We start from the raw sequence: 16,782 nt of genomic DNA, 5'->3' as shown, positions 1-16,782 counted from the left end.
AATGCATTATTAGATAATTTCATTGTTATTCCAAAAAACAATGCAACTTTGAAGTATATCCCCATGGATACTGGGGATGACTTGATGTGCAAAACTAAAGTAGGCATAGGGGTTGCTAAATAATGAAAATAGAAATTATACAAAACATAATAAAGAATTGGCATGAATGGTCTAAACAGTCGCAAGGATTAATCCACCACCAAGCAATCAGAATAGGATCCTGATTATATATTCCGTTTAATTTGACCAGAGATAACAGATGTCGCACGAAACTATTATGGTTGTGGACATTAATTGATGGTAATTCTTACAGCATTCACATCTTAGAAATGCTATATTTGGTGTGAATGCTGCAAGCATTCACATCTTAGGAATGCTACATATTTATTTTTATTATAATTATTATTCCGCAGTTTTTCCGTTCTAGACTCTTTCAACATACTTCAACGTAGAAACATCAAACATTCAGCTCCGTTAGTACCATTATGCTATTCATTTCTGTATTCATATTATTCATAATTCCCGAGATATTCAAGGTTATTCACCCAAATTCCCCCATTCATTCCCATTGGAAAATTCAAATAAATGCTGATTCCTCGTTCATCGTCTTCAACATTTCATCAACTTAAGACATCATAACTTGGTGAATTCAAACAATTAAACAGATCTACATATTTGTATCTTCAATAATATTTCAACAGAATTTCGATATCATTTATACTTTTTTGAGAATCACAGTTTTAGTTTTATTCCGGATTAGTTTTCAGTTGGTCTCACTCTAACCGTTTGCCTCAGCTGTTGCTCGTTGAGCAATCAGTGGCAAACACGCCACTCTGGAGTCTGGTTAAAGTCACTGTGGGGGAGGGAAGTGTAGTTTTTGTTACTAGGGATGCACCGAAAATTCGGCAAAGGAGCCGAAGGAGTAAAAAGGCCGAAAAATAATACCGAACATTTCTATTTTTGATGATGTGAGAAAAAAAAAAGCAACAAGTGTGGGATAAGCCGGGTGCACTGCAACAAAAGAGATTAAAAAAGGAGCCGCACGTAAATTTGTAAACAACTAAATGACAATACACGGATTCATTTTAACACGGCCGAGCGCACCTGTTAAAATGAATGAATGAAATGAATGAAAAACAGCAAAAGCCACATTCGGTATTCTGCCAAGAATTTTCATTTCGGTGCATCCCTATTTGCTACAGTCTCTCTCTCCCTCATGGCCTAGAATAGTGGACTACAATAATGGACGTTAGCGGTGACCTAATGCTGCTATCCATTTGGATGGTACGCCGGTACGTGAAAGTGGTAAGTTGCAAATCTCCCATCTTTCTTGCGCCATTTCACTAAGGCACGCCCCCTTTTGGTCGTAGTATCTCGTCGCTTGCAAAGTGGAGCGAGCAGAGCTGTACAACTCGCAAAGAAGATGGCTGCGCCCATAGTTAATGGGGGTTGAGATGTATTTTCTTTGTATTTGTACCACGTTGGTGGTTTTAATGTCGTTTTTAAATCCTCTTACACATTTGATTTCATTGCTGCTTTAATCCGGTCACCGATTTATGCATTGCACGGTCTTGCTTTGCGTGCAATTCAATGTAAAGTTGTGTTTTCCAACTGGTTTTCTAAAGAGACTATGTTGCTAATGATGACTAGCCTGCTGCTACTCCCCCTCGTGGCTCGACAGAAACACAAATGACAAACTGGAAGGCTGGAGCAAGGGAAATACGTCATGTTCTCGCTAAAGCTGGTCGTTCGTAACTGCGTACCATCCAAATGGATAGCAGCATTAGCGTTGACGTTAGCGCTGACGTTAAGAGTTTTCATTAGCGACGGTAGCGCTGACGTAAGCGGTGGGACTTCAAAACCCTTCAACTCATTCATACTTCATCCTACAGACTTCATTCTACATTCAAGATGTTCAGCATATTTCCTAGATTCAGTGTAATGATTCTTCAATGTTCAGCTTCAGCAGTGTAGCGGAGCATTTCAGCGTCAGCATTCACACCGCAATACCTTCAGGGATTGCAATTCTAGTTATGCATATAATGCAATTTTGTGTATTAGGTATTAAGCATCTGTGGATACCTATTGTTATTGTAGGAATTATTAGGTTCTTTGAAACAGCCATACCTCAGCCTGTGACTGGGAGACCAGAGATTGAGGTCCTATAACTGTTGGCTCCAATAATGATTGCTAAATTGTATAGACCATTTTGAGCTGTCCTAGAGTAAGTACATCAGAGGTTTTAGAATATTATATTGTTAGATTAAATTATTCCATTAAGAGGTTCATCTTACTGGCTCGGAGGAGATCGAACTCGCGGTCTAGAAGCTCCTCCTCGGTCAGTTTGGAGAAGTTATCTTCTCCAAACGGGTTCCAGCCAGACATATCAGGAGGGGGCGGAGCCATGCTGCTCTGAGGGGACGAGGACACCGTATGGCAGGGCGGAGTCACCCCATGGGAGAGCTGGCCCATGCCCTGAGAGGGCGGAGTTACACCTTGAGAGGGCGGGGTTATGCCGCCTGTGCCGATGACAGGGTTTCTAGAGAGGAACAGAACTCAGGTAAATACACACCGTTTACAGCCCATGTTATTATAGCCACTCTACAGCCACGTTATAGCCCATGATATAGCCACTCTACAGCCGCCTTATAGCCCATGTTATACCCCGCACAGGGTAGGTGTACAGTATATGTTGTGATATTACCTGGGGTTAGTGTATAGGGTGATATAACCTGTGGTTAGTAGGGGTGTAACGATACATGTAGTTGTAGTGAACCGAATCGGTACGGACGTCACGGTTCGGTGCATGGATTTACACGAAGAATACACGGTATACAATTGAATAAAACTGGCGTGCAAATTAATTAATGTAATGGGGCACTAATTTTAGATACGCAAGTTCTTCAGGGACAACTTCACTTCAGCCCTGATTGGCGCCTAGGTAGCCGAGCGTGTTATGGCGCATAACACGTCGGGTTCTCTGACGTCTCTGGTATTACAAGACTCATAGTGGGGGTTATCTCAGCAATGGTTGAGAAGGAATTGGGGGAAAGGAACTTTGGCGTGACTCCCTGAAGTACATGAACGGCGACATGGGGGAGAAAGGGATTGTTGCCCACGATTGTGTCCTGCCGGAGCCCTGGAGCCCGCTGCCCGTTTCCGAGGCACCACCGCCTCGGCGCTGCCCGCTGCGTGGCTCCAGCAGGAGACAATCGCCGTCAATAATCGTGGGCAAAAATCCCTTTCTCGTCCATGTCGTGGTTCAGTCTACTTCAGATTGTTGTGGAAGTGGAAGAACCAGAGACGTCGGAGAACCCGACGCCGTCGTATCGTCTGGAAGCGCACACAGCATTTGGCCGTGATAATATATATTATATGATATAGATATCCATGTATAATATGATATTATTTAGATATGGAGCTCCAGGACTCCCGCTGGAGCACCTGGAGTGTTCTAGAATATTTACAGAACACGGCCAAAAGCTGTGTGCGCCGCGCCATTGCGATACATCCAATGTAAACACGAGCGCATGGTACCGTGGCCGCAGGCTGCTCAGGGCCAAACCCCCACCCTCCTCCTTAAAACGGCACGTTTGTGGAAAGCTCATTGGGGGACAGGCTCTGTAATTCTGTGTACTTTGCACTATCATAAATAAGACATGCTGCATTTTCTGTTTTATAACTGATTGTCTGGAGATGATGTGGGGTACTTGTTTAGTGTTTACACCTGAGATTACACAGTTCAGGCTGTTGCAGCTAGCTCAGGGGATAGACTGTATGACACTAGAAGGTACAACTTTCCCTTCATTGTACCGTAATCGTACCGAACCGTGATGTCTGAACCGAACCGTGACTTCAGTGTACCGTTACACCTCTAGTTGTTAGTGTATAGGGTGATATTACCTGGGGTAAGTGTATAGGGAGTGATTTTACCTTAGGCTAGTGTATAGGGGGTGATTATACCTGTGGTTAATTTATAGGGTGTGATAGTACCTTTGGTTAGTGTATAGGGGGTGATTTTACCTTGGGTTAGTGTATAGGGGGTTATAGTACCCTGGGTTAGTGTATAGGGGGTGATAGTACCTTGGGTTAGTGGATGTCCCCCCCAGTGGCCTCCCTGTGGTGATGGGGGGAGGGAAGGTGTCCAGGGGGGTGGTGTGATAGGGGAGGTGCTGTGGATGATGATGATGGTGGTGATGAAGCTGCTGCTGCTGGAGGAAGGCCTGCTGGTACTGGTAGAACTGAGGAGGGAAGAGATGAAAGAAGTAAAGAAGGACGGTTAGACACCACATCCACTACCACAGTTTCTCATATCCTCATAACCTGAACCAATAAACTGAGTCCTAGTGGTGGAGATAATCAGACTCTGATCGTCCCTTATCAGCGGACCAGCTGGCACGAACCCCCCCACCCCATTGACAAGAACAGCTTGCCTCTGAAGCTAAGCAGATGGTTAGCATTGTGTGGGAAATTATCTAAAAACGATGCAGCTCCAACAGTGGGTATTTGGAGGACCTGTGTTTGAAATGTTTTGATTCAACGGGTTGGTAAACACCACCACTAAGGAGATTTGGACTCTGTGAGCAGGAATTCAGAGCATCTGCTTCCAATACTTTTGGCAGCGAGGCCGCCTCCTGGGTGGCCTGCAGAGAGACCAGGAGCCAGCGCTCTACGGAGGCTGAATTTAGTCCGTCTTGACATATAATGAATTACCCGTCTCTGTCGCCAGCAGGCGGCCCCCCGCTGGGCCTCCATGTGCTTTCTAAGTTTAAGCTGCAAGTTGCTAAAGCTATGCTATGTTTATAATTATAATCTTTTGGCTGAAATCTACCTGCAACAATCTGCAGATTTAAAGATAGAGGGCCCTTCAACTCACTCCAGATTTAAAGATATAGGGCCCTTTAACTCATTGGAGATTTAAAGATACAGGGCCCTTCAACTCACTGCAGATTTAAGGATACAGGACAATGTTCTCACAGGAACTGATTAGTTAGATACATGAACAGCAACATCCAAGGAGCAGACATTTACAGTACAACACACAAAGAAGCATAAAACTATAACTATAGATGATAAAACGATAAATTTATAACTATACAACCATAGCACTACAATTTCATTCAGCAATAGTTTCTAGATATAACACGATAGGGTTTGCTTTGCCGTCATTGTAGAGTAATACTCATCATTTGAGCACGGCTATGAGAGCTGTCATCCCATTTGATAACCTCTAAAAGACTAGTCGACTAATCTAATCTGCCTAGTCTACGTTTTTGTTGGGAACAACCCATGGTAGAATTCACATTCATTAAACCGATTGCCTTAACCTGGATGAGAACTGGACTGTGGACTCACCATGGAGGCGTACTGGGCCTGGGCCTGGGCCTGGGCCTGAGCCTGGGCCTGGGCCTGGGCCTGGGCCTGGGCCTGGGCCTGGGCTACCTGCTGCTGGTACGCAGGCTGCTGATACATCATATGATGCTGCTGCTGGAGCAGGGCCTGTTGGTACTGATGGACACGGAAAGGGTCAAAGGTCAATCCTCAAGCCATAAGGGTCGTAATAACATTTAGACTTATACAGAACAAGACCTTATATAGACTAAGATAGTCTGGCAAAACACACTAACAACGGTGATTACTGACCCATCCACCAACTTGTGAACCCAGAAACTGACCAGTATTAGTAATGGTGTCTAGTTACTGGGTTCTCCTCAACATTATTTTCTTTCATGCGTGTCGTTACAGTTTTTCTCGATTGTATACACACAAAAAAATGGAACTATGCACACAATTCTGAAAACTTGAAGCTCATGTATCAACTACAAGACTCCAGACTGCTAAACTCTAAGCACAATTCCACTGTTTTCACACTCATGTGTCAGAGCATAAAAGAGGCCTCAGTTGAGCTCTACTGTGTTGTAGATATGGTCCTCAGGCCTGATCAGGACCGGAGGTGGGATACAGACTGATTTACATGTATATCTGTTTCACCTCATTTCTATTCTAATTTTATTTTTTGTTGGCCTACTAAAAGCTTTTAATGCAGTCAGTTCAGCTGAACATTTTACTGCATTACATTAACAAATAAATATTTGCTTCGTTACCTTTTTGTTCTTGTGCACTGATTTCAACAATACATCCCCCGAAAGACAGTCTAAACATTTTCTTACTGTAGTATTTTTCATTTTACTTGTCAGTGCAATTACTGTACTGGAATTTGTTGAAATAGGTAACATTGGTGTATTGTCAGAATAATGTTGCAGTATCAACTATAGGATTGTGAGTTTAGCCCATTGGATAGACAAATATGCATTGTATTCACGATTGTGTCAATGCAATATTGATATATTCACAGTATTGTATTACAATATGGCAACATTCTTTATGCTATATGTACTACCTAATTGCAACTTTAAAAAAAAGAAGCTATTTCTAAACAATTTTATACATTGGAACATGTAACATGGCCTCATGAAGCCAAAACATATGTAAATAGTATTTTGATGGAAGGGATTTGAATTGATCACACCAGTGTTTAATTGATGCTCTCTAAGAGATATTCATTTGATAGCTGTGTTTACTGTTTGGTGGAAGAAATCAGTTTTGAGAAGAATTTGTGGAGTTTTGACAAAATGATTAACTCTTCTTAGGTTTCAGTTTTGAGAAATTGAGCTATAGTTTCAGAAAACGTGTTTAAACGATTGAGAAAAACTGTAATGCAGAGGCTACCTGGAGGAGTTGCAGGACTTCTTTCTAATGCTCTGAAGGCCTCCAATATACTTGCAACCGAATTGAAATTAGCTGCGTTTGCATAGGCTGTCTAACTGCTGCCGGAATCATTGGATTTCTCAATAATGACCGTAAGAGTACCCTGCCATCTCTGAGACATACAAATGTCCATTATCCCTCCCAATCCCAGCAAGTTTATCCTCAAACTGGTTATCTCAGGGATGCAATACTATATTTTACCTACGCCACATATTTGCACATACCACATACTGATGTTATTATTCACATAGTATTTTTGATTTTTGTGTATTTGGGGCAGGGCTGTACAGCAACTTTATTAGGTAACACACACACGCACGCACACACACACACACACACACACCCCTTATTTGGCCTTCATGTTCAGATGATTAAAGTAAATTAATAATATTAACAATAATTATATTAAACTAGAAAATGCATTTCCTGGGCGCTGCATACAGCACTCATCTAAATATGAAGCTGCTGCACCCCGCGACCCGACCCCGGATAAGCGGATGACAATGAGATGAGATGAGATATTTAAAGAAATAAATTGGCAAGGGACAGACAATAAGCTACATTAGAAGAGGCATGTTATTGCCATCCAACAAACCATCGGATTCCGGTCTTCAATGAGCTGAAGTATTCAGTTGAACTGCGTTATATTAAGGCTTTGTTTAGGGCAGGGTACTTTGTTATTCACTTATTGTGTCGAAATATTAATAAAAAAATGGCTCTATAGAGAGGAGTGCTTCTGCCTGCCCGTCTCCTGGCCCGGTAGACAACGCTAGACACACAGGACTCGTACTGACGTCACATTGCTTATTCAGAGCGTGAATATCCGAGTTGAAGAGAGTGAATTCCGAAAGCAGATCTGGCACTTCAGCCAGTCTTCACATTCAAGTGTCAAGTGTGGACGTCAGACCTCCTATCTGGAACATCCCATCACAAAAGTCTCATTGATATGACAAGGATTATCAATGAGATTGATTACTCCTTAATCTCCAAGTGACATATTTTTTCTCAGTTGTCATCCTTCAATGAAAAGTACCTGTTGTTTTTAGGTCTGAATAGATAAATATATTGTAACTTCTATGCTAACTCTGTAGGGTTTGGTTATCGCGATCATCAGGAAATTAAGTTTCTTAGTAGTTGCATTGTAACAGACACTTCCATACTTCCATACTTCCCATAAAGCATTGCTGTGCGGGGACTTGCCCAGGACATAAATGTATTCTCTAAATTATTTATGTTTTATGGCATGTAACTTCCATCAAATCCCTAAAATTCGAAATAAAAAAGTAAGAATAATTTTTAGAGCGTATGCGATCAAAAGGGGGATCAAATCAGTACAGCCCTGATTTGGGGGCATGTAGGAAACGTTTGACTATTTAGACAATTGCGAGAACACAATAATGTTTCAAGTAAATCAGGGCCTTAAAGCTGCTGCTAAGAGTTTGGAGCAAGCCAAACTTAATTAGAAATGCCTTAGCGTACTTCAGGCAAGCTTTGGCAGCTTGAAAGAACAGGAAGAAGATGATACTCAAGGGCTGTAGATAAGTACCTGGATATACTGAAGCTGTTGGGCGTTACCCTGCTGCTGCTGCTGCTGCTGCTGCTGCTGCTGCTGCTGCTGCTGCTGCTGCATGACCGGTTGGTGTTGGTGATGGGGTTGTTGATAGGGTTGATGATGGGGCTGGGGTTGATGCTGTTGGTGTGGATCGGGCTGGTGTTGATGCTGTTGGCGATGATGGGGCTGCTGTTGATGGGGCTGCTGTTGATGGGGCTGCAGCTGCTGCTGCTGCTGCAGCTGCTGGAGTCGAAGGTCCCCAGGTTGGAGTTGTTGAAGGACACGATGCTGCTGAGTGCCAGGCTGGTGTTGGACCTGGTTTTGAGTCTGGACCTGGACTTGGTTCTGCAAGGCTGGCAGACTGGAGTCAGGTGTTCGAGCTGTGTGGAACACACACAAATGTTTGAATTGATTTGATTAGTTTTTTCTCTGTACCTTTGTAACCAGTGAGGCCACTAGGGGGGCCATGTACCTTTACAAGCATTGAGGCCACGAGGGGGGGTCTATACCTTTATGATCAGTGAGACCGCTAGGGAGGGGGTCTATACCTTTATGACCATTGCTAACTGGCAATGAGGGAGCGGCGACCTTGCCCGGCATGGCGGTGGTGGACAGTGGCCGGATGTTGTTGTTGGTGGTTGCTTTGGGTCGCTGCCGGGGAGCAATGGAGGTCTCCGTCGGGCCCACCGCGTCAGAGATTCTAGAAGCATGATTGACCACAATTGTTAGAGAGAGAAAAGATAAAGATAGTCTACATACTGATTGAGAGTTAATGGCTTAAGGCTCTTGCCCACCAAAGCAAAAAAGTGAGGGCAAGTGGAAGCAACGTTTTTTTTACTCTGATTGAAAGCATATGCGCTCTGCACTTGAGCATTGATGAGAAATGCCCAGTAATGAGATACACATGCTGTAGTCTGCTGTATTGTTTATAAAATATTACTGTTACTGTGTGATTGCGTCTGCAGGTTTTCCTGAATATGTCCCCCTGAGGAAGGCATGTTTTCCGATATGTGCCCACAATGTACAGTGTACAACTGCCACACTTATAGGGGGCTAGAAGAGGGCAAAGGTTAAGCACCTGGCCTTGGATTGGCTCCTCCTCGCTGCAACTTCACCTGCTGTCAGAGGCTCTGGGAGGGAGGAGGGAAGGGTAGAGCTCTGGGAGAGAAAGAGAGATTTTTGTAGAGTGGCACTTTTTACTACGTGGAGACCCAAGGCGGCAATTCGACGCAGAAGTATAAATTAAGCATCTTACGAATAGATTTGGTACGGGGCAATCTTTCCCCGAAAGCTTGAAGGCAAAGTAAGACACCTGGTAGATATCTGGTCTCTTCTCCTGATCTGGCTCGAGCATGTATCCTAAACACACACACACACACACACATTATGAGTCAATCTCATCTCAAACCACAAGGTGGAGCTACTTGGTAAAATGACAAGTGTATAGAACACGTTACATTACAGAGTGTATAGAGCTTCTGTTTTTATTTAAGACAGTTACAGTTCAATTACTGTTTCTGATCAACGCTGGTTCTAAGTAGCATGGATAGTAATATTCAACTGCATGTTCTTCAGTATTAACGACCATATACTGATTGCCAAGAAATTCACTGGTTAGATCATGAACACGGGCCGTATTCACAAAGCATTTTATCTTACCGCTAGGAGTGCTCCTAACTCGCGCTAAAACATTTTACGTAGGAGTTTTTTCTTAAAAGTTATTCAGAAAGCCGCTGAGACCTACTCTTACTAAGGATAAATCACAAAGAGTGAACTAAGAGTGACGCGCCGTTGCTATGGATTACGTCAATTCTCGTGCACGAGTTTAGAAGCTGTCAGTTCGATGATTGGTTGTTCAGACGAGCCCACTGAATCACCGAAAAACAAGGAAATAGCCTAGGCTAGAAATTAATTCCTATTAAGTAGTTATAGTGCAGTTAGCAGAATACACGCATGATGGCAATTTTGTGCAGACCACGATAATGACGTTGTAGCCTGCACGTTCAAGAGAGAGAGAAAGCAAACAATAAAAATACGTAAAATCTAAAATAAAATAAAACGAACTACCCAAGTGTTGACTGATTTGTGCCAAGGTGTTTATCTAAAATGTGTTTTCAAAGTGATCCCTAAATGCCTGTCCACTCGGTTCCACACGGCCAAATTCCTTGTAATGTTGATCGCCATCATCATCATCATCATCATCATCATCATCATCATCATCATCATCATCGTCTGGCTGTGGAATGTTCCTCCGCTTGCAGAGGTTGTGTAGAATGGCACATATAGTGATTACTGTGCTTGCCCTCTCTGGGGTGAGGCGTATTTCGCCGTGGAGGACATGAAACCGACGTTTCATCTGCCCAATTCCTCTCTCCACAACATTTCGTGTATGTTTGTGTGCTCGCAAAGAGCCAATACGATGTGTTTTACGCATAGGAGTAAGCGTAATCTGCGTAATCACTTACACTTTAACTGTGCTCCCGGTTGTGGATTGAGGTAGGGTGTCTAGAGCCACGTCTTGCATGGATAGTCACTGTCACCCAGCAAGTGACACCCAACTGGTACATCTCAAAAAGCTGCCTCAGACCGCTCGCCATTAAAATGCGCGAATCATGGGTAGCTGAAGATCCAGGCCACTTTGCAACAACATCCAGTAGGCTATGTTAAAATTTGCATCAAAAACAACCTGCGTGTTGATGGAATGCACTTTCTTCCTATTGACGAACACGTCCTCGTCTTTTGATGGCGCAATTATTTTTATTTTTTATAAGTTATATATATTTTTTTATAACTTATCATTTTTATAACATTTTATTTCGGGACTAATCGGATTATTCCTGTTAGTCGGGGATGTTATTGCATCGCGCATTAACTCCACAATAAGTTGAATACCCTAACATTTCGTCTCGCAGGCATTTTAAGATTCTTTGTGAATAGGTCTTACTGAGTTAGGAGTCCTCTTGAGGACTTTTAAGCTCTCCTAGACTTAGGTGCTACTTTTAGTCCTAAAATACTTTGTGAATTGCTCTTAGTGAAAAAAGTTAGGAGTCCTAAATTTAAGAGTGGCACGCCCATTATTTTTAGGAGTTACTCCTAAATTCGCCAGTTAGGACCTACTTTTAGCCCTAAGATCCTTTGTGAATACGGCCCCAGGTTTATAAGTTAAGTGGTATTAACTGGTTCATGAAGTATTTCACTGGTTTATAAGACAGTTAACTGGTGATTACGATTGCTAAATGGTTTATAAGATATTCTAGTAGTTTGAGGATAGTTAAGTGGTTTATGACTTATGAGACATTTAATTTCTTATAAGATAGTTTACTGGTTGATAATTTATTACATTGTTATCTTACATTGTTAATTGGCTTATAATGCCCCACAGGCGGGTACGCTTCGGACCCAGCACGCCTCAGGCGTGAGGGTGCGGTATAGCCCAGCTCAGTTAAGGCTCGCATTTCCACTGCAGACAGTACCTTTATGGTAGGGCGGGGTTTAAACCATATGGCGATAGCCACGGAAGCTACGTAAATATCGTGACCTCATAGCAGCCCCACACAGTGTAGCCTGCTAATAAATCCAAGGAAAAAGAACGCGCACAATGAACTAGCAACATTGTAGGACGTCCAAGAAGGACGGCAAACCTTTGCGCAACATTTTTTCTTTTCTTTTTTTCTGTCTTTGCCCGCTTTTCAGAATCTCGCGGGTAATGTGTTGGTTCGTTATTATCCCCCTGTCGCACGGAAGTGCGATTCTGTGGACCAATCAACAAATGTCGTGTGTAGGTCGAACTTGCCCGCACCCTTTCAGGCGTACCCCAACGGAGGAGTAGTGCGAGACGAGTACGGCTCACGCCCACTTTTGGCGGTGGAAACGCGACCCGTGCAGCACCTTTGCAGACTGAACCGACCCGCACCCTCCAGTGGAAATGCGCCATAAGATAGATAACTAGCTTTAAGATGGATAACTAGCTGCTTTAAGATGGATAACTGGTATATTAGATAGTTAATTGGGTTAAAAGATAGCAAACTAGTTTATAAGTTAGTTAACTTGTTAAAAAGCCAGTGACTTACTGATTAAAGAGTGCAGCTGGGTGGAGAAGCGGGAGTTGTCTGGAATGACAAAGGATCCATCACAGATGGCGACTTGACTCTCTCCGAAGGGCAGAGAGAAGAAACACAGCTTGTACAACAAGCAGCCCAGAGCCTGGGGGAAACAAGGTGATGAGCAATTCACCATCACCTCAAAAGGGATGGGCATTCGATTAAATTGTCTTAGTCGATCGTCGGGAGAATTAACGATACATTTTTGATTAATCATTAATATTTTTATATCAAAATTAACTATTCATATGCCTTATTCAAAATGCAATGAGAATTGATCGTTAATTCTCCCGCGTTTACATGGAAACTTCTGGTCAGATTAGAAGTGGAAGAACAGCTCAATCGGAATAGAAAATGAATATACACCTTAATCGGAATACACGAGAATGCGCGAGAGACATACGGACGTACGCTTACCAATTTTGTAAATGCCATATATACAGTACATTCTGATTTTACGATAGGAATAGATATATTCAGATTATAAATCTAATCAGATCAGAAGTTTCCATGTAAACGCGGCTAATCGGAATACAATTCTCTGATCGGAATAGAATTCCATGCGGAATGGAAGAGGTGGTGTAGTCCGCTAGGTATATACTTATTCCGATTGGTTTGGGGTTGGTGCGGCTACTTTTTAACTTGGAGAGATGACATCAGCAGTTGCAGTAGTTCGCAATTGGTCCGTCGGTACTACTACTTTTATGCACAGCGAACTGGACCGCTGTCAAGGAAAGTGGATTTTTTGCCTGATTCTGGTCTTTCTTAGCACTCCGCAAGTAGTCCAGTAACTTATCACTCCCAGCGTGTCCGGTTGCTAAGCAACATCAACGTCTTTGGCAGACTATTTCTCTGCTGAACAACACTACGAATGTTAATTGTAAAAAGACACACTGTGTGAAGTTATTTTTTAGCATTTGTTTTATCGAAAAATTTACGTCAACAAAATTCTTAACGATCAATTAGTCGATCGTCAATTAATCATGCCCATCCCTACCTCCAACAGTCTCTTCATGTCCAAAAAACATTCATAGACGCAATATTGTCTGAAGACCACCAATCATTAATAAAACTGTTATAAGATGGATCCAACTAAATAAATTGCTGAAATGTATCACATTGCAAAATGTAATGAAAATGTTTTTATGGGCATCCATATTAATTGGAGCTTTCTACATGCTCTACTCTTCTTTAATAGGTCCATGGCTTTACTGCATCCTAAAAATGTCTGCTTTCTAGGGCTTGCCTGAACACAAAAGTTCAAGCTTTTGAATAATCACCGTGCTTTCGAACATTTATCAAGAGAAATAAAGAAAATACAGTAAGTTACTTTCCTTTCTTCAACAGGATCCGGAAGAGACCAATGCGGTAGAATCATGTTTTTACCAACTTTTCTACAGTCAAAGATGCAGAGTACAATATGCAGGATTGCTCTGGCTGAGTAGGTTTTTTTTTCTCTCTCATTGGTCCGAGTTGGACTTGGTTATTGCAGAGCTTCAATGCAGCCTAAAAGTTTGAGCATACACAGAATGAGAAGAGGCCTGCTACCAATCATCAAAAAGCAAATAGGAGGTTTGAACATTGTGCAAAGCTTTGATGAAATTGCACGCAGGGACTAGCCTTCTTCACCCAAAAAAAATCACAACAGCTTTCGATGTTGACGGATCTCTATAAAAAGAAAAAGAGTGTGTTTTCATACTTATTAAATCACAAACCTGTTATTATAAGGGCCGGCTTTTTAGTATTTTTTTTTTACCTTGTTTGAAAATTGAAATAGCAGCTTAATTAATTTGGGTTTATTATTAGATCTGTTTTCTTCTTTGTATCTCCTCTTATTTATATGGCTAAAACTGAATAGCAGGAGTCATGGAAAAGCAAATTCTGTGGAGAATCCTTATTATTACAACCAGCTCGTTTAACGGCTGTCGCTGTCGTTCGTGCGATCATTTCTGGTGATCTCATGTTTGGCCAGGCCATTTTGTTGATGTTATCTGAAATTGACATCGACTTGAAAGCGTTCCCGGAATGTGCCATGTCTCGCACCCTTAAAAAACCTGTGTTTTAGATTTATCATCCCTGGGTTATTCAGACTATATGTTACCTAACCTTCAACATGCATTGGTATTCAGAAATGATGCATTTAAAAATGTTCATAGAAATAAAAATACGGAATTGAATAACCTATCCAACAAATATTCGGGCTCAGCACTACAGCTGTCCAATAGGTTAAAATATTTATTTATACGTTTATTTCAGGGACATTGTACACTGATCAACAGTCAAACTGTAAGTGAGCCAGAGTTAGCCTAAGAGACAAGCTTAATCAATGTCTTAATCTAATAATTGAATCAAGGTCTTAAATCGATAATCACATTAATCTAGGGGTGTCAAGTTCTGGTCGGTTGGTTTGTTGTTATTAACTTGTTCAACCTAATATTCAATGGTCAATGGGCAATCTCTGCTATTACTTTTCAAGGAGAAAAGCGCTTTTTAATTCATTATATATTTTTAGGGATATAAGCAATGATGCATTTTATTTTTTAGTGATAGTTTCTGCTTTAATAATAATATGGTTTAATAGACTGTAGGATTTATAATACAGATGGTCTAAACCTGTTTTTATAAACTTTGAACTTGCACAATTTAAGGAACACTGCTAGTGATAAACTTACTGAACATTCAGTCAACTCAAACTAATTGGCATGTCAAAGAAGTCGTTGGTGCAGCAGCATTGTTGAAGGTGGATTTAAAAGTATGAAGGTTTACAATAAAAAACGCTCTATAGACACGAGTGTGAACCCCGTTCACACAAATCCCAAACCCTCCCCAAGTATAATCCCTAACCATACCCATATATCAGCCTTAGTTGTGATGGGTTTCCCTGCATACAGGTTGATCATCTCTGGAGCTCGGTAGGACAGAGTGGTATACCTGGAGAGAGAGCCACACACACACACACACACACACACACACACACACACACACACACACACACACACACACACACACACACACACACACACACCTTAGAGCCAGTGCCTTGACACAACATCCCATCTTGGTTCATCTCAAAATCTCTCACTATTTTAAATGTCTCATGTCCTACTTCTTGATCTCGTCCTCCACCGCGGCGACGCCATCCCTCTGGGGCAGCAGCACCTTGTGGGTTGAGCTGCCAAAGTCACACAGAACATAGTTCCCCATGTCACTTAACAACAGGTTCTCCACCTGGGTGGGGAAATGAGGGGGCGAGGGAGAGAAAAAGGGAACAGTCACCGCTGGTTCACCCTAAACAATAGAGAAATTAAACTGCTGCTCAATGCAAGCAGCCTGATTCTGCTCTTCCCTTCACACTACAGCCCACATCCTGTTTGGGACAATCTATTTATTCACTTGAGTCAATGGAAACCCAACAGGCCTAGTGTGCACACACGTAGCGGTTTGACAATAATACAACACGCCACAGGTGTCAACTTCTGGACCAATTATACATTATTTGGGTTTGTGTGTGAGGCTGAAAGAAGTGTGCATGCAAGGCTGAAAGGAGGAAAGGTCATATTTCACTTCCTTTTAATCTGACACATGTTAATTCTTTATTTTAATCCACCAATCACATTACAAGAGATAGGATTCAAATATTTCAGAGATGAAATAGGTCTTTTTTCAAGGGTACAAAAAACATCTCCTGCGCCACACTGCAAGACTGCCTATCACTGCTGATATGGAGCACAACTTTGCTCATTGTTTAGATTTTCTGCTGGAGAGCCCTGCCAGCCCTAAACCAATGAAAACGCCCACTTTTGGCGGTGGAAACGCGACCCGATCCGCACCTTTACGATCCGATCCGTTCCGCACCCTGCAGTGGAAACGCGCCATTAGTATTTCCAGAATGGGCTGGTTAAAATCAGATTGACTGCCGTGTTCTGTCTGGCCAATTGAGCGTGACGTCTGACGTTCTGATGTGTCAAATACATTGATGGGTTACGGTTACCTATGACCAGGTGGAGCGGAAGTGGCAAACAATTTTTCAACCGCGTGAATGCGATAGGGACATCTTTGTTTGTATTTTTAGTAAGAAGGTAACAAATAAATCGATCTATGATTCAAGACACGCGTTGTCCGGATTTATCCACTCTCAGAAGCGTCCACTGAAAAGCTGCCCCTACATTAAGTTGAAAAATTGCCCTCCGAAACGTCGGACAAAGAAAACTTGTGGATTGCATTTTCGATCTGTGCTTGGAAATACATTGGACTACGTTCAGCATCAACTTGCTTTCTTCGCGAGTAACCTGACAATTTCCATTGTCTTCAGACCCAAATATGATCAGACATTGGGAGAGACTTTGAAATGTTTGATGGGAC

General features: G+C 42.2%; 1 protein-coding gene across 4 annotated transcripts in view; it reads right to left on the bottom strand.

Moving 5' to 3' along the window:
• The window catches only part of bmp2k (BMP2 inducible kinase), a 59,686-nt gene that overhangs the window by 7,535 nt on the left and 35,369 nt on the right, over nucleotides 1–16,782 (bottom strand). For 2 of the 4 annotated variants that reach the window (XM_030359329.1, XM_030359331.1), the window contains exons 6-15: nucleotides 15,527–15,648; nucleotides 15,270–15,351; nucleotides 12,391–12,559; nucleotides 9,576–9,679; nucleotides 9,399–9,478; nucleotides 8,869–9,020; nucleotides 8,315–8,700; nucleotides 5,356–5,508; nucleotides 4,084–4,241; nucleotides 2,295–2,539 (exon numbers count right to left, since the gene is read on the bottom strand). In XM_030359329.1, coding sequence (XP_030215189.1) covers nucleotides 2,295–2,539; nucleotides 4,084–4,241; nucleotides 5,356–5,508; nucleotides 8,315–8,700; nucleotides 8,869–9,020; nucleotides 9,399–9,478; nucleotides 9,576–9,679; nucleotides 12,391–12,559; nucleotides 15,270–15,351; nucleotides 15,527–15,648 — 1,651 coding nt within the window. The remainder of the gene's footprint in view (nucleotides 1–2,294; nucleotides 2,540–4,083; nucleotides 4,242–5,355; nucleotides 5,509–8,314; nucleotides 8,701–8,868; nucleotides 9,021–9,398; nucleotides 9,479–9,575; nucleotides 9,680–12,390; nucleotides 12,560–15,269; nucleotides 15,352–15,526; nucleotides 15,649–16,782) is intronic. The other 2 variants (XM_030359330.1, XM_030359332.1) reach the window with 1 other exon arrangement.

The sequence above is a fragment of the Gadus morhua genome, chromosome 6, assembly GCF_902167405.1.
Source record: "Gadus morhua chromosome 6, gadMor3.0, whole genome shotgun sequence".
Classification (NCBI taxonomy): domain Eukaryota; kingdom Metazoa; phylum Chordata; class Actinopteri; order Gadiformes; family Gadidae; genus Gadus; species Gadus morhua.
Note: the sequence above shows the minus strand (reverse complement) of the source record. Positions and strands in the feature narration are given on the sequence as shown.